Source organism: Urocitellus parryii, chromosome 12 (genome assembly GCF_045843805.1).
Source record: "Urocitellus parryii isolate mUroPar1 chromosome 12, mUroPar1.hap1, whole genome shotgun sequence".
In the NCBI taxonomy this organism is placed as follows: Eukaryota; Metazoa; Chordata; class Mammalia; order Rodentia; family Sciuridae; genus Urocitellus; species Urocitellus parryii.
Genome location: NC_135542.1, coordinates 12,205,237 through 12,223,717, shown reverse-complemented (window position 1 = coordinate 12,223,717; position 18,481 = coordinate 12,205,237). Strand labels below are relative to the sequence as shown.

Below are 18,481 nucleotides of genomic sequence, written 5' to 3'. Positions count from 1 at the left end.
TGTTGGAATCCCAGGAACCAAAGAATAAATAGAAGAATAGAATATCATTTTCCAAAAACCAAAAAATACCATTTGGTTGAGCTAATTGCCCTCTAATGAAAAGACACATCATCACGTAAAATCCCAAAACCATTTTAGACCGGGAGGCTGAGGCAGGAGTATCACAAGTTTGAGGCCAGCCTCAGAAACTTAATGAGGCCCTAAGCAACTTAGCAAGCCGGTATCTCAAAATAAAAAGTAAAAAAGGACTGAGGCTGTGGCTCAGTGGTTAAACCCCTATGGGTTCAATCCCTGGTACCAACCAAACCAACAGAAACAACCTCCCAAACCATTTCCAATTCCGATACTCTCCTGCCTCCCCGTCTGCTGGTGGAAATTGATAGTGTGTAAAGGAAAGGGGCGAACGTGGTGAGATTCAGATGCTCAGCCCTAAGGAGAGAGAGGAGGTTCACAGTCCTGAACAGAGAGGCGCACTCACCCCTCTCCAGCTTCACGGGGAACGTCCTTGTGTTTCAGGTTCCACGCGTTTGCCGAGAGGACAGAGTGCATGGAATTGCCAGCTTTCCCCACAGAGGCTGGTGACAACGTGATCACTTGGAATTCAAGAAAGCTGAGAGGAAAACTTCCCCCAGGTACCCGGAGCCCCAGAGGAGCCGCGTAGTTATCCTTCTTAACTCTGGGTGATCTCTGTCACTAGGTAGGGACCCCCTTTCCCTTCTCACTATGATGGTGGCGCAGGAGCAGAGCCCACAGATGTTCATGGGGGACTCCCAGCCCGGCCACCAGGCATCAGTTACGGCCCAGGGAAATGGCCTAAGCGATGCGTGTTTCCTTACCTGAGAACCTTCTGGAGGTGTGGCCTTAGGTGTGTCCATGATGGAGTTAGTTCTAGGCAAATGAGGACCCCTGCAGTTCTGAGGGGGACGTCCTGCTGTCCTTCCTGTGGCTCCAGAGCCTGGGCTCTTCCTGCCCCTTGTGAGGGTGGAGGTCACACAGGGACCTTTATGGAGGCTGAATGAGCCTCCTTTTTCACTCAAGAAATGAGGCCACAAAACCAGCCAGAAATAGGAATGTGATCTCAGGAAGATGAAAGGTGGGAGTCTCTTTTTTTGGGGGTTGATGAAATTGCAAAGTGCCCAAGACACTGAATAAATACTGCCAAGAAAAGCAGGGATGCAGTCTGCCGTCTGATGGTTAGATGACGTGGCTCCTGACCAGTTAGCAGCTAAGAAAGCCCACCCGTCTCCACCCTCCCCGCATCCGCAGACTCCTGGCTTTGCTATTGGCCACTCTTTGGGGGCCAAACTGCAGCCTCCAGGTCTCTGAAAGATCCCTGTTGACCTAATGGTGTGGCAAAGGCTCTCTGGGACCGAAGAGTGGGCAGATAGTCGAAGCTCTTTCACAGCAGGGGATCAGGTTGGAAGCCCGCATCTGACACACAACTTCTCGGATTTAAATTCTTAGTGCCCTCTGGGCAGAGCAGGGGGTAGTTTCTGGTAGAACTCACTGGAGCACTCCTGTAGGTGACTGTTCTGATTGTCAAGTGGATGCCTCCAGAGAATGCAAGAAAATGCCAAATCATAAGTTAGATGGATGCTAATCTGAGAAACAGTTACTTCTGGATGTCCTGCTGAAAGTAACAAATAAGACTGATCCTTGGTGGGCACTGATTCAATCAGGGTGAAGAATGTATCACCGGCATTCTAAGCCTTGCCAGTTACTGTGAATGGGATTTGCTTTGGGTCTATGTAGATTTCTTGGTGTCTTTGTCTGTTTTCTGCTGCTGTAACAGAATACCTGAGACTCAGTAATTTATAAAGAGTAGAGATCTATTTGGCTCACAGTACTGGAGACTGGTAAGTTCAAGGGCATGGTGCTGGCATGTGGCAAAGGCATTCAGAAGCAAGAGAGCAAGAGAGGGCTGAACCTGATTTTTTCTCTTTTCCTTTTTTTTGTGTTGTTGGGGATCAAACCCAGGGCCTCCCGCCCGCTAAGCAAGCACTTTACCACTGAGCTACATCCCCAGCCCCTTAACTTGCTTTTAAACCTTCTCTCTCAATAACTAATCCAGGCCAGTCATAAAGACCTTAATCCATTCGTGAGGGCAGAGTCCTTTGGACCTAATCATCCCCAATACTGTTGTATTGGGAATTGAGTTTCCAGCACGAGGGCTCTGGGGACACACTCAGACCACAACATTTGCCATCTGAGTTGTGAGGGAAACCTGCCCGACCCCATAGCTTCCCGTTGTCCACAGCCATTATCTTCCCAGCCCTGGGAAGCGTCAGATTAAATTACAGATAAAAACCCTTGTCTCAGAATGGAGGTGTTGGTTGTGGCTTGTCACTCTAAATCCATTCCAGTGATCACACGTTCTGGGTTTGAGGGGGCAGAGTGTCAGATGCTCAATCTGCCATCTTGTCTCCTCTTTCCGTCACAATGTCCCCGAATGCCAACGTTTCAAAGCCTGGCTCTCCCACTCAAGAAGCTGCCCGGAAAACTGTGACAGACTCTGAAGGTCTAGAATTTGTGGTCTCCCACTTCACAGCAGCTCTGTGGCCTCTGCTGCACCGAGTCCCTCTCCCCATTGCCACACATCGGCCCTTGCGAGCACTTGTTGCTGTGGTTTCCCAGGCCACCCTCTAGTTGTGTGTGGATGGTGTTTTGTGTGTGTGTGTGTGTGTGTTTTCCCAGGCCACCCTCTAGTTGTGTGTGGATGGTGTTGTGTGTGTGTGTGTGTGTTGGGGGGTGGCTTCCTTAGGAGATGATTTTGCCTCCATTGTAGATAAAACAGAGACTGTCGAGTGAGGGCTTGGGGAAGCATTGTTTATAGAACTCATTTGGCAATCTTAAAGACTTTCCTGCTGTGATTGTCTTTTGGGGTTCCAATCATTGGTTTTCAGAGCTTTACACCAATGCAAAAACACAAATTAAGCAAAACAAAAAACTATCTGTGATCCAAATAAGAATGGTCTTCAAATTGTATTAAAATATATCCTTGTGGCCATTTTTGAGCATACTTTTCAGTAGCCTAAATCACATTCACACTGTGCGACCAACCACCACCACTTAAATCTAGAACTCTTTCCGCCTTCCCAAACTGGAACTCTGTACCCGTTAAACAATGGCTTCCCATGTCTTTGTTGCTGCTGCTATAACAAAATACCAGAGACTGGGTGATTTATAAAGAACAGAAATGTATTTATTTATTTATTTATTTTTATAGCTGTGGGCGCTAGAAAGTCCAAGATCAAGAGGGCTGGCAGATTCAGTGTCTGGTGAAGGCTTTGTCTCTGTTTCCATGATGGGGCCTTGTTGCTGAGACCTCCACAGGGGAGGGACCTCAGGTCCTCCCATGGAAGAGGAGGTGGAAGGGCAGAACAGGGCAAGTGGGGGCGCCCTTCAGCCTTTGATGAGAGCCCCAGTCTCTTCTGGGGGTGGAACCCTCATGACTCCTGTTAGGTGTGGATGTGAGGTGTCCCTGGAAGCTCATGCGGGAGACAATGCAAGAAGGTTTAGAGGTGAAATGACTGGGTTACGAGAGCCTTTACCCGATCAGTGCGTTAGTCCTCTAATAGGGATTAACCAGGCGGTACCTGTAGGCAGGTGGGGTGTGGCTGGAGGAGGTGGGCGTGGGGAGATGTGCCTTCAGGGGAGATATTTTGACTCTGGTCTGCGTCTGCTTCCCTCCTCCACACCCTTCCGCCTCCCCTCCAGCCCAGAGTGACAAAGTCACCATCTATGGACTGAGACCTCTGAAACCATGAGCCTCCAGATAAATGTTTCCTCCTTAAACTTGTTCTTGTCGGGGGTTTTTCTTTTTTTGGTCACAGTGATGAAGAAGCTGTAACTAACACGACTCCTAAAGGCCCCACCTATGAATATGTCACGTGGGCTGGAGTGCATTCAGACCACAGCACCCGCATCCCCTCCCCAGCCTGACAGACACCCTCCTCTCTCCCTTTGAATGTGCCACCGTAGGCCCCTCCTATTAAGTGGAGTCACACAGGGTGCGTCCTGTGACTGGCTGCCCTCACCCTCGTCCTCACGGTTCACCGATGATGTCGCCTGTGTCAGAAGTTCCCTCCTTTCTAAGCTGGCCAGGTTCAGTGACATGTACAGACCACGTCCTGTTCATTCATCCGTTCACCTGTGGACACTTGTGTGCTTCTGCAGCTGTTGTGAATAACACCGTTAAGTCCGCACTGTGCAAACGTTTTTCTGAAACCCTCCTTTCTGTTATTTTGGGTGTATACCTACAGTGGGCTTCCTGGATCATATATGGTAAGGCCATTTCTGATTTTTTGAGGAAGCTCAAAAACTCATTTCCCAATTTTTTCCACTGTTTTCCACAGTGGCTGTCCCATCTTATGTTCCCAACAGTGTAAAATTGTTCTACAAGTTTGCCAACATTTGCTATATTCTGTATTTTTAATAGTAATCATGGAGTAATGCGTGGGAGATAGTGTTTCATTGTGCTTTTGATTTGCGTTTCCCTAATGACTAGTGATGGGTAACATCTTTTTATGTGCTTATTGAAATAAATATTTCAGTGTGATTGATATATATATATATATATATCTGAGCCACATCCCCAGCCCTTTTCATATTTTCTTTTGACACAGAGTCTTGATGAGTTGCTTAGGGCTTTGCTAAGTTGCTGAGGCTGGCTTCAAACTTGCAATCCTCCCATCTCAGCTTTCCGAGTGTCTGGGATTACAGGCATGCACCATCACACCTGGATGAATGCAATAATTTTTTTTTTATTAGAGCTTTATAGCTCTACATAGTAGTTGGGTTTATCCTGACAAACTGATACATGTTAATGCAATATTTTTAAAACTCAAAATTAATGCAAGAAAATTCATAATAATAAAGATAACAATCCAGCCCCCTTCTCTCTTTTGGAAATTAACCCTAGTCATTGTCAAGGATGTTCTCTTGGGCCTGAGCCACTGTTCAGAGCTCCTAGGAGGTGGCTAAACATCTGGAGAGAGGGTCTAGAATGAGACATCTGTTCTGGGGTCCCTGTTCTATGACCTCACCAGCACAGGAAATCTCACTGCTGTCGCGCTGGGCTCTGGCTCATGCCGATCCTGCTCCTCCTCCCTGGAGACACTGCACTGCCTTCTTTCCAAGGTGCTGCAAAGAACTGGTGCCAGTTCCCACCTTCTCCTGGGGACTCCCTCATCTTCCCCAAACTAAGGGCAATCTCCTTTTAATCTGAGAAAAAAAAAATGTGGTTCCCTTAGGCTTCTTCAAAGCTTCTGCTTTGTAAACAATTAGTTACTTTGTTTTTGATGTTTTAAAATACTTTAGGAGTAGGTGCTGGGGAATGGAAAACGAAAACATGGCACCATGATTGGGTCGGTGAGAGGAGACATGTAGAGCTAGCGTACAGGCCAGAAGTCACCGGCCATACGTGGCTTTAGAGCACATGAAATGTAGCAAGTCCAAATGGAAACAGGCTTTGAGTGTAAAACACACATGGGATTTTAAAGACTTTGTGTAAAAAATGTAACTAGCCACATTCATAATTTTTAATATAGATTATATGTTGAAGTGATATGACATGTTTCAAGTATATTAATAATATTAAGTTTATTTATTTAGTTTGATTTTCTTAAATGTGACTACTAAGAATTCAAATACACAAGATTTGCATTGTACTGTGTCCTTGGACCTTGGGAAACAAATTCAGGATGTCAGGTGGAAGGAGATGAGAGGTGCAGTTGGATAGTAGGCGTGATTGATCCAGAGTCCTTCCCTAGACAGACAGACAGACATATATATATATATAAAGGCTATGTCTTAAATGTGTAGATGTCCTCAGGAGCAGACTCTAAGAGCAAATGTGAGCCCCAGGTCTCCATCTAGCAGGGACAGTATGCTTTACCTTTGGTGTATATTTATTTTTCTTTATTATGTGGCCACTCACTTATTGATATAAAACTGATAGAATATCCTTTGGACACTTAACCATCTACTCTCAGTTTTTAAATTCTATTATTAAATTCTCATTATCGATTTTAAAATTCCACAGTAACTCTTGAAAGCATGGTACACAATTCTCATGTTTTAAAAGAGAGCAAGATGTGTAAATATCAGAAAGCAACTTTGATCATCCTGTTTCACGCTCTTGCGTTACATGGGTTACGATATCCTTGCTAGTCACTGGGCCAGGAGGATGAAGTCCACTAACCCTTTAAATGTTTAGCTCTTGTTCTTTCAAAGCATGTTGCTGGGTGTATTGCCTGCATTAGCTCATTTAAAAAATCACAACAGCCCTGGGAGGCGGGGGATAGTGTTACCTCGTTTTTTTTGTTTTTTTTTTTCTTTTTTCAGGAGGCAGATAGCCTGGAAAAAATTTGCAGAGATTACAGGGCTGGTATGAGAAGACTTGGAAGTCTGAACACACAAGTGTAGGACACTTTCCAGGCATAGTATAGATGATTTGGAAAGTATAAGAAGGAGGAGAAAAAAAAATCCTTGCCACCCAAGAATTTTTGCTGTTGAACATTTTGGTATCTTTCATCAGTCTTCTTGCTGTATACTTAAAAAATAATTAAAGCACAAATATCATATTATACAATCTGAACATGACATTTTCTACTTAATATTCTGGCAAGTATCTTCCTATTTTATCATAAAACATCTGTAGTTGACATTAAAATATCTAATCTTTCTTAAAGTTCTGTATCAATTTTGTCCAACATTTCCTATTGGACTTTTTCATTATTATAAATAATAATTTTTCATTATAAAAATGATATTATAATATTTTGTTATTATAAATAATTTACATTTATCTTTTGCATGATATATTTATTTCCTCCTGTATTTTAGTATTTTATAAATTAAAAAATTTATTTCTAGTAGTGAAGATACTGGATCAAAGGGTAATCTCTCTTGTGAATTTTGAAAAAATGGTTTAAGACGATTCCATTCACACCAGCAGTATATAAAAAATACCCATCTGAGGGGACCCAAATCAGCATTAGATTAGTATCTTATTTCCTTTGATATTTTTTTTGATGAAGAAATTAATGCAATCACAGTGAGGAGTAAAGGCTGCTTTTATATTTATTGACTGCCTTCGTAAAGTCGTAAAGCATCTGCTTGTCTTTTGCCTGTTTATCTGCTGGGGTCATATGTTTATTGTCACGTCATCTCAACTTTGTATATTAGAGACATTAACTCTTTAGTGTAATATTCATGGATATTTTTACTAGTTATGTATTTTTTTCATTTTGGCTATTTTTTTATATGCTGCCTTAAAATTCGCACAGTAACTCCAGTCTCTAAGTCCTATAGCTCCTTTGTGATTCTATCCTCCTTCTCTTGGTTGTTTTTTTTTTTTTTTTTTTTTTTGGTACCACGAATGATTGGACCTAGGGACATTTAATCACCGAGCCACATCCTCAGCCATTTTTATTTTTTATTTTGAGACAGGGTCTCGCTAAGTTGCTTAGGGTCTCAATATGTTGCTGAGTCTAGCCTTGAACTTGGAATCCTCCTGCCTCAGCCTCCTCAACTGCTGGAATCATAGGCATGTGCCAGCACACCCAGCTTCTTTTGGTTCTTTGTTTTTAGAGAGAGAGAGAGAGGAGAGAGAATTTTAATATTTATTTTTTAGTTTTTGGCGGACACAACGTCTTTGTTTGTATGTGGTGCTGAGGAGCGAACCCGGGCCGCATGCGTGGCAGGTGAGCACGCTACCGCTTGAGCCACATCCCCAGCCCTTCTTTTGGTTCTTAATAGCCTGAGTTTAAAACAAAAGCGAAAATCTTTTGGGCCCATCTAGATTTATTTTGAAGTACAATGTGATGTGAGGATATAGGTGGATTTGAAGCTAAGTATACAGCAACGTCTTCCTGCCTCTCATCTCTCCTTCCTTTTGAAGTATTGCTGTGTGTGGCTAGTGATGGGCTTGATCTTGGACCATCTACTTTGTTTCCTTTCCGAGTCCAAGGCTAATCGTGACCTTTTGACATTAACTGATTTTACCATCTGCCTTGTGTACTTTTTGTAGATGTGAAGAATGATTTTGATGCTATCCAAATAAACCATCATTTTGTATGTTGCTGGCCTGGACTTTTTAGGAGAGCGCACATGTGTGTTTGAGTTCAGTGCTCTTTTATTCAACACACACCATTTTTCTCCAAATATCCATTGCCATTTAAGCTTCTTGGTTTTTTTTTTTTCTGCCTTTTTCATTTTTTTCCCCTCCCCCCAGCATAAACTGGCTCACTCTAGTGATGCAATTTAAAAAGCAGACAGAAGACTGGGCTGCATCAGCAGTTTGCTTGCTGGCCTAGTAAAACCTTTAAAAAATTAGAACATTGTATTGCATTCATGCCATTAGCAATTGGAGATTTAAAAGGCAAAAACTATTCTCTAAAACTTCTTGAGGACTTTGGACTGCTCCAAGCTAAATTGATAGAGGGTGGCTAAATTAGGTAAATGCATTGTCACAAATCTGATTGCATCTAATTTTGATGTTTGTTACTTACGGTTTTGTAGATATTTATATGAATCTGCAATTTTTTCTTTTTTGAGGGGTGGGAAACGGGGATTGAACTCAGGGCACTTAACCACTGAGCCACGTCCCCAGCCCTATTTTGTGATTTATTTAGAGACAGGGTCTCACTGAGTTGCTTAGCGCCTCACTTTTGTTGAGGCTGGCTTTGAACATGATCATCCTGCCTCAACCTCCCAAGCCTCTGGGATTGAAGGCATGCGCTGCTGCACCCTGTACAAATCTGCATTTCTTGAAACAGGTTTGATAAACAAGTTGTAATAATATCTGCAAATAAATTAACTAGGTATGAATTTTTATCAACTTTTAGAATGCACATATCTTTTTTATTTTAATTTTTTTGCAGTCCTGAATCAAATGCAGGGCCTTATGCATGCTAGGCAAGTGCTCTACCATTGAGCCACATTTCCAGTCCTATGGATTTTTACCAAATTTTAGGTCTTGAATTTGGGGTGGTTCCTTTCAACAATCTCTTCCCTTGAGAAAACAAAAAGTAGTTTTAGGCTGAGAGCAATTTTGTCTTGTTTCTTGTTTCATTGCAAAGGCAAACATTTATTCTTCATTCTTGAACTTTTTAACCTACATCCACATTTTATTGAACAATATAACACAAAGATACATTCACAAAGAGTGATTCTTCTGGCTTATAATATAAAATCACTTATTTAATCTGTGCTGGCTTTGGATTACTCTACATGCATTAACTCCTCAGAGGAATTTCTCTCCAAATTTAAATTTTCCCTTTTTGTTTTCTTGGATTGTGCTCTTCGGGGGACGGGAGCCTTTTCCAGTGTTTTGACACAATGTTTGTTGTTTAGGGTGAATTGCATTTTAAGTTTTTCCTACATTACCTTCTAGAAGTTCATGGCCAATCTTTGGCTGTCAAGAACGCAAAGATGGGGACTGGGACGGGGACGGGATGGAGCCCAAGCTCACAGTCTCTGCTGAGCCGCAGCCCTTCTAAGCACTTGTGCGGTGCGGCTCAGATGGGGTGGTGCCTCTCACCCCTGACCCTGTGGCCTGGTGCTGTCCACAGACCCTTGGAGGCACACCCTCCATTCATTTCCCTCTGGGACACTCTGCCAGCACTGGGTCTGGTTCCTCCCCATTAGTCTGGAAGAAAGTCCAGGTCCTCTCTTGCTCCCGCCGCCATCCTCTCCCACTCTCCACTGGGTGGGATTTAACAGCTGCTAACAGCTGGAGGCAGACCACATCCTCCTGGCTTCCCCCTTTCATTTCTGTCCTTTTGTTCTGCAGCTTCCCACCACATTTTATTAGGAGCAACGTCCATCCCTCATGCCATCCCTAACGTCAGGTATCTTGTACTAGGGGTTCCTTGAGCTTCTTGGACCTATTGGTTTTCATCAAATTCAGAAAAACTCCAGCCATTTTTTTTTTTAAATCATGCATCTACATGTCAACTCTGGTGTGATCAATTTAGAATGGTCGTTTCCTCCTTTAACCTGTGCCATCCGGTGTGTTCTCGTCATGGTCAAGAGCATATGCACAGGAGCCAAGGCCAACCCTGCAGCCCCACTGAAGACTCACATTACACCCATTATCCAGAGCAAATCTCATGCCCAAGTTCAGCATCACTGGAGTGGGGAGGTCTGTCTACTGCACTCACACGCAGATAGGCAGGAAAGTGGAAATTGGGTGCCCGATCATACAAACTATTACGGTGTTTTGTTCCTTGGGGATTCTGGTTCTGGCCTAGGAAGCAGCGTTTGCTAGAAAGTGAATCAACTTTGGAATCAGACCTGGCTTCCAATCCGAGTTGTGTCACTAATGGTGAGCACAGAGGCAGGTTAACTCACGTTGCTGAGCTATGTTTCCTCGTTTTATAAAAATAGGAATGATATCATGTCACCAGAGGAGTTCCCAGAGAGGGGGACCTCAACTCAGGACAAGTGAGGTCCTTAGTGCACATGATGGAAAAGAACTTCAGCATGTGCCAGTTAGAGACATAGGCACTTTATTTGGGAAAGCAGATATACACTGGAGGGAGAAGTTGGGCCATTGCAGAGGGAGAGACGGCAACCCATTGGTCTGGGGTATTAGCATTCATAGAGGGACAGTAGCTAGGGGCTGGATTAGAGGAGGAGTCAGAGTGCAGCCAGTTTTTCCTGTGCTTGAGCACTACCCACACTATGTTACTTTTTGAGGCCAAGGGCAAGGGCAAGGGCAAGGACATGGGTTATGGTCATGGGCTGCTTTGCTCATAGTTATGTTTCAAAACTTATAGACATTTCTTGTATTCATGGGGCTTCTCTTTTGAAATTCAGTATTTCTTCCTTTTTCTGTATCCCCCAATTTCTCTCTCAATAAAGTCTATGGCAATGGTTGTTGGGAGAATCTAAAAAATACAACGCCCATCAAGACGTTCAGCCTCCAGTGGACATTCGATGAATAGCAGCTTTCTTTTTCCTTCCTGCAATTCCAAACAGGCTTTTATCATAGACATTGGTTCTTGAAAGTGAAATAATTCTAAAGGGTAAGGTAGCCTTGACCATGATCGTGACATTAACTGGTTTATCTGCATACATAATTATGGGTGGAAATTAGAATTTGAAACCAGGAAGTGGATATGGGTGTACTAAACTGTGTCCTGATAGGAAATGGGTCAATGTTGATACTTGGGGTTGACCGCTGGGGGCTTTGAAAGAAATCAGGAGCATTTGTCTTACTTAATGTAAATAGGATTCTATCGGAGGGACCTTTTTGGATGGCTTCACCTACTTCACTGTTGTAAGACTCAGATCAGCAAGTGGCTCAAATGCTACAAGGATATTTATAAATTGGACACGATGATTTTCAATTTCATGTAGGGATGGATTGTTCTGGATTCGTCTGGGCTTGTTGCTGCTTTGGAAGGAATTTTAACAGCTGGTGCTATCCCAGGGCGGCATTCCTAATCCCCTGGGCAGCTGCTGGGGTGACTGTGGGAGGCCTGTGAGCCCAGAGCAGGGGTCTGTTTAGTGGTGTGGGGACTCTTTCTCAGAAAGAAAAATAGCTTCAGATCTCTTGGGTTTGGAGAAGCCTTCATCTTTTTAAAAAATTTTGTTCTTTTTAGATATCCATGACAGTAGAGTGTATTTTGACACATTATACACACGGAGTCTATCTTATTCTAACTAGGATCCCCTTCCTGTGGTTGTACATGATGTGGAGTTTCACAGGTTGTGTATTCATATATGCACACTGGAAAGTTCTGTCTTTTCCATCCTCCCAGCTTTCCCTTCATTCCCCTTTGTCTAATGCACTGAACTTCTATTCTTCCCAACTCCCACCCCATGATTGTGGGTTAGCATCTGTGTATCAGAGAGAACATTCAGACTTTGTTGTGTGTGCATGTGTGTGTTGGGGGGGGGGATTGGCTTATTTCACTTAACATGATAGTTTCCACTTCCATCCATTTACTGGTAAATGCCATTATTTTATTATTCTTTATGGCTGAGAAATATTTCATTGTGTATATACACCATGTTTTCTTTATCCATTCATCTGTTGAAGGGCACTGAGATTGGTACCCTAGCTTGGCTGTTGTGAATTGAGCAGCTATAAACATTGATGTGGCTGTGTCACTGCAGTATGCTGATTTTAAGTCCTTTGGGTACAGACCGAGGAGTGGGAGAGCTGGGTCAAATGGTGGTTCCATTCCAGGTTTTCTGAGGAATCTCCATACTGCTTCCCAGAGTGGTTGCACCAATTTGCAGTCCCACCAGCAGTTCCATTCAGGAGCAGGCTTCCCCTTTTATTTTGGTTCTCTCTTCCTGTTTTAGCTTCAAAAAATGTAATTAAACTGAAATAGTACAGATATGTAAAATTATATTAGACTAAAAATTTTCCCTGTCATCAAGTAAAAGTAAATGATCTTGGCATTAATGTAGCCCCTCAGGCTTAATGAATCAATGAAGTTGACAGGAGACTTGTGTGGGGTGGTAGTGGACTTGTGGCGTGGGGTGTCTCATGATGTCAGCCTCTTTGTGCTTGAAAATATAAGGAGCCAAATGGTGGTGAACGCCTGTAATCCTAGCGGCTCAGGAAGCTGAGGCAGGAGGATCACAATTTTGAGATCAGCCTCAGCAGTTTAGCAAGGCCCTAAACAACTTAATGAGACCCTGTCTCAAAATAAAAAATTAAAAAGTCCCAGGGATGTGGCTCAGGGCTCCCACTTCAAGCCAGAGCATCATACCCTTGTGGTGGGGGTGGAGGAGGCAAATTGCAAACAGCTGGGGCATAATTTCAACTCACATGGTTTCATGGATACCACCCAAAGTACCAATATGCTGATTTGTACTCAGGACACTTTTGTGGTTCCAATAGGCCAGGGTGGGCACCATGGCAGCCCTTCCATTTCCAGCCTCATCCTCACCCATGGCAGACATCACTAATCAATCCACCCTCTCACCCCACCATGGCAGCCATCACTAATCAATCAATCCACATGGCTCTCCCCACTGAGCCTGCTTTAGCCCCTCTGGGCACAGCACTTGCTGGGCTAAGCATCTTTAATCACCAGTCCCTGTTTATAGGATTCTCTGTGCTCATCACTGGATTTTGCTTAGGAGACAAGGGAAAAAGACTTTGCAATGAATAAACTAAAAGGAGTATTAGGTAATAGCAAAACACAATGTTTCTTTCTGAGTGTAATTTTTGTTAACTAGGACTCTTGGCAAAATGGCATTAGAAAAGCTGCTCAGCTCTACCAGCATTAAGTCCAAAAATGTTGTAGCTATAAAATATAAAAATTTGGTTGGTTCTACCTTCGGAAACTACCCTTTTCTGTGTGTTGGTGGAGAAAAAATGTTTGAACTAAGACTAACTATTTTAAAACGGAATTTTATTTACTTGGGCATATGTCAGGTTGCTATGCTTAAAGAGAAAAAATAAACGAGTCCTGTTCTTGGCAGACTCTCATGATCTTGAATTAGACATCTGGAGTCTAGTGGCCCATCGCTCCGGCTTGGCTTGGCTTCTTCGTTTCTAATCTCCAATTTAATTTAGAAGCCCTGGCTGGTGCCAGTTTATAGCTGTTTATACTGACAGCAGGAGGTTCTCAGACGACTCCTTCCTGCTTCCTAGAATTCAGCTTATGCGATGGATGGAGCCAGAGCAGCGGCATTTCCAAAATTGCTGCCACCTTGTAGTTTAGGAGGTGAGGGACCCACGTCCCCTGCAGCCTGGCTCCTCTGACAGTCAGGTGTCTGGCGAGTCTCATCGACTGCGACTGGTTAACAAATGTTTATTAAACACCTTCTGGGGGCTTTAGATTCCCACTAGGGGGTGAGGAAGAGGAGATTCAAAAGGAATTAAAGATAAGGTTCCCAATGAGGGGACCCAGTGAGTGTCCCAATGAGTGTCCCTTTGCAATTTTGACTTGCTCCTTCCCCTGTGACTCGAAGGCCCTGTTCACCTAAGAATAGTCTGGCTGCGCCTCCCTCTCCTCTTCCCCTAGTTCACACCTTCATCTGACATAGGTGAAGACCAGTTTCCCAATTAGAGAGTACGTGCCTCAGGGCAGGGCCCCTGGATTCCTGCCCAAAGTTGGGCTCAGGTTCTCATTCCTTGCTTAAGTCTAGGCTCCTAGCTGCAGTGCAGACTGCTCTGATTATGTTTGAATAAACTTGCTATGATTACAGAGTGAGAGATTCCACTCACATTTGTTATTTAAAAGTCAAGGGTAAAATAAATAAATTAATTAAAAAGTCAAGGGCATTGCTGGGCTCTGGGGATATGATGATAAACACAGGAGGCCTCTTCAGGAGCCTATGTTCTAGAACAGCTATTTGGAAGTATTGACCAGGCATCAGGGATGTATCATGGTTACAAAAATGGATAAACATGGTTCTGTCATCAAGAAAGTCATGGTTTCAAAAAAAAAAAAAAAGAAAGAAAGAAAGAAAGAAAGAAACTCATGGTTTGATAAGAGAATGCCTTAGTTTTCCATTGCTATAATGAAATACCAGAGGGTGGGTGCTTTATTAAGAAGAAAGGTTTATTTAGCTCACAGCTATGGAAGTTGAAAGTCCAAATCATATAGTTGTGGCTCTGGTGAGGGCCCCTTTGACTGTGTCCGATCACGGCAGATGGCATCATGGCAGGCATGTATGTGAGAAGGAGGGAAGCCAGAGAGACTGGAGAGAGACCAGTCTTGCTCTTCTATAACAACCCTTGCATGAGAACTCACTGGGGGCCCACGGGAACTGTCTTAGTCTCTTCCCAGGGCGGCATCCTCAGAGACCTCCCACTAGGCCCCTCCTCTTAAAGGGCCCAGCACCTCGCCCATGGCCACGTTGAGGACCAAGCTCCCAACACATTAACCCCAGGGGACAAACCACATCCAAACCTTAATAGAGATGAACGTGCAGACAGCAGAAGCCCTGCCATGGGGAGCTCTCAGGGCTGACCCCAGCAGGCCTGTCCCGGGGGTCACTGCCCGTGACCGTTTCAGGGAAACTGAAAAGGGCCAGCACACGGGATGGGGTCGGCTGACACAGAGCTTGCATCATGATGACACCCGAGGATCCAGGATGGGGTTCCAGTGTGAAAGGAAGGTAGGGGCTCTGGAGGCCCACAGACCTGAGTTCGAATCCTGACCCTAGAGATGGGCAGCTTTCAGCAAGTTCCTTGATTTTTCTGACCTCAGTGGGCACGTGTGTGAAGCGGGGCGACTCACACCTTTGTCGTGAGCCGATGAAGTGACGCGTCTAAGACGCCCAGCAGTAGTCTGTGTGCAGCAGGTTCATGTCACATTTCAGTTTCCCCTTCTCTGTCCTCTCTCTCCATGCGTCAGCAGGATGCAGCCATTATAAGATCCATCTAAAAATAATAACACTCTTTTTTTTCCAATCCTAGAGATGGAACCCAAGGGCCTTTAGCCACCGAGCCACATCCCCAGCCCTTTTTTGATTTCAATTCTTGATTTTGAGACAGAGTCTCACCAAGTTGCTTAGGGTCTGGTTAAGTTGCCGAGGCTGGCATTGAGCTCCCCATTCTCCTGCCTCAGCCTCCAGAGCTGCTAGGATGACAGGTATGTGCCACTGTGCCCAGCTAGCACTTGGAAAGCACGGGCAGTGGGTGGCCTGCGGCGGGTGTCTAGAATCTGTAGCGTCAGGGCGTCCCCAACACTCTGCAGGGGAAACAGCTGACTGCTTTGGCAATCACTCCTATGGGGCAGAAATAGGGGCATCTGTGTTTGAGAATATTGTTCTTGGAAATCACCCAACTTTTTTTTTTCCCCCAAGGAATGTTTTGGATAGCAAGAATTTGCTTACAGGCAGGTCCACCAGTTAGACTAAAACTCTGAAATTTTGTGGCACAAGAATCACTGGGATGCTTTTGTAGTTCTGTTTCCTGCATCCCCACCCTGAGTGTCAGTCTGGTGCCGGGGTCCAGGACTCTGCATTGACAAGCATTGCCAACAACAGTTCTGGGCACCACACTACAGGTGCACACCTGTCATCCCAGGGGCTTGGGAGGCTGAGGCAGGAGGATCGAGAGCTCAAAGCCAGACTCAGTAACTTCAACAAGAGCTACCAAAGAACTGGGACAGCATCCTGATCACTCCGGATATCCAGTGCTGGAATATAATAAGCATTGATGGAGTTTTGTCAGAGTAAGTGAGTGGATGATGTCTTTTCAGGTGGACAGTCCCCCCGAGAAGCGGGTATGATACAGTGACCAGCTTCCTGGTTTCTGAGTCTGTCTCCTGGCATGGAGAAAATGATCCAGAACTTGCTTGCTCCTGAGTGACCCAGCAAAGTGGGGAACAGCCCTGACTGTGTCAGTGAGACCCAGTGCCCAGTTCCCTTGAAGTCACCGTGTCACTTACTCCCTGTGTTGGTATCTTATAAATGGCATCACCCACTCTAAACAGACTTATTCAACTACATTCAATCCAGGGAAATTTTTTCCTCTTGCATTTATTCTTTAGAAATCGCCTCTCTGTTCCTTTGCCTGGGTCTTTACCAGCTACCTGCCCCACAGTTCCCGAGGGTCTGGGCTTGGGCCTCTCACTGAGTAGAAGCTTTCTGGACATAGGGATGGTTATTTCCAGGTCCAATAAGTGACTTACACTGTATTACTTTTGCATGTTTTTATTGGGGGGGGATGCCAGAGATTGAACCCAGGGGCACTCAACCACTGAGCCACATCCCCAGCCCTACTTTGTATTTTATTTACAGACAGGGTCTCCCTGAATTGCTTAGCACCTTGCTTTTGCTGAGGCTGGCTTTGAACTCCTGATCCTCCTGCCTCGGCCTCCCGAGCCGCTGGGATCATAGGCCTGCGCCACCGGCCTGGCTTCCTCTTGCATTTTATAGTGTTCCACTTAGAGAGAGAGGACCCAGGAGAGGGTACCACATTCACAGATTAGATGATGGCATAAGTGGCTCATCGTTTGTATTTGAAATTGCTTCTGAGATCACATAAGGGCCCTCGTGAAACACATACTCAGTGACCTAAGAAAACATTAGACACTTGTCCAGAGGGCGAGAGGACTCTACATTTGTTTTAAATTAATTAACAGTTAATTTTCTTGGGGTGGGACTGTGTGCAGTTCCTTGGTGGTTGGGGCCTGGGGCTGGATCAAGCCAGCAGGAGTTCAATTGCCTCTCACCAACAGAACATCTGAACATATAATCTAACGCAAATAACTGGGATTTTTTTTTTTCAGTTTAACAAAAGCTACTGATTTCATCGTCTTCCACCTTTTTATGGAGGTGATATTCCCCCTTTGTCTGATCTAATCACCATTTTAGGTCTCTGGGAATTTTTAATAGCTTGCCATTTATTATCTTTTAAAAAACATGTTGTATGGCTTTCTGAAAATAGAAAAAAAAAACACTGCCTTGTATGGGGGCGGCTGTGTGGGGGTTCAGGGTCAGGCAGACTGCAGACTCTGGGCCAGCTGGGCCAGGCCCTCACCTAGGAGTCCCACAGAATCCAGTCCACAGTGGGACCGGGGAATGACCCGGGGTTCAAGAGTTGCCAAGGTGCTTCTGTTTGTGATTTTTTTCTTTGTTCCCTTTAGTTGTACATGACAGTAGAATGCATTTTGACATATCCTATATACATGGAGTGGAACTTCCCATTCTTGTGGTTGTACATGATGTGGAGTTTCACTGGTCGTGTATCCATATATGAACACAGGAAAGTTCTGTCTGATTCTACTGTCTTTCCTATTCCCTTCATTCCCCTTTGTCTAATCCAATGAACCCCCACACCCCCATAGTGTGTTAGCATCCGCACATCAGAGAGAACACTCAGTCTTTTCTTTTGGGGGGATTGGCTTATTTTATTTAGCAGGATGGTCTCCAGTTCCACCCATTTACCAGCAAATGCCAGAATTTCATTCTTCTTTAAGGCTCAGTAACATTCCATTGTGTGTATGTACCACATTTTCTTTATCCATTCATCTGTTGAAGGGCTCCTAGGTGGGTTCCATGGCTTGGCTATTGTGAATCGAGCTGCTATAAACGTGGATGTGGCTGCATCACTGTAGTGTGCTGATTTTCAGTCCTTTGGGTACATGCCAAGCAGTGGGGCAACTGGGTTGAGGGGTGGTTCCAGTCTCCACCCTGCTTTCCAGAGTGGTTGCACCAACTTGCAGTCCCACCAGCACCGTCTGAGTGAACCTTCCCCCCTGTGGGTTTTGTTTTTAAATTGCTCTTGCCCAGGGCTAGTTGTCACTTGGCCGAGTGCCACACCACCTCTCTACTGGCTTTCTCCCTCCTGACCTTGGAATGACAGTGTTTCCAGTACTTCAGGGCAGGCTCCCCTCACTGTGGGATGGGGACCTAACGGGAATGTCACCGTGAGTGCCTGGAACACCTGGGTCGTAGTCCTATGAGCAAAGAACCTGCACCTGTCACATACCCCTCGGGACAGCTCTTCAGTAATGGGGCTGCCAATGACAAGTGGGGGGGGGCAAGGCCACCA

The 18,481-nt window shown here is 44.7% G+C and overlaps 1 protein-coding gene across 1 annotated transcript in view; it reads left to right on the top strand.

Annotated features, from left to right (window-relative positions):
* Positions 1–18,481, top strand: part of Vwa3b (von Willebrand factor A domain containing 3B) — a 187,079-nt gene that overhangs the window by 30,858 nt on the left and 137,740 nt on the right. The window contains exon 7 of the mRNA XM_026379299.2: positions 517–632. Coding sequence (XP_026235084.2) covers positions 517–632 — 116 coding nt within the window. The remainder of the gene's footprint in view (positions 1–516; positions 633–18,481) is intronic.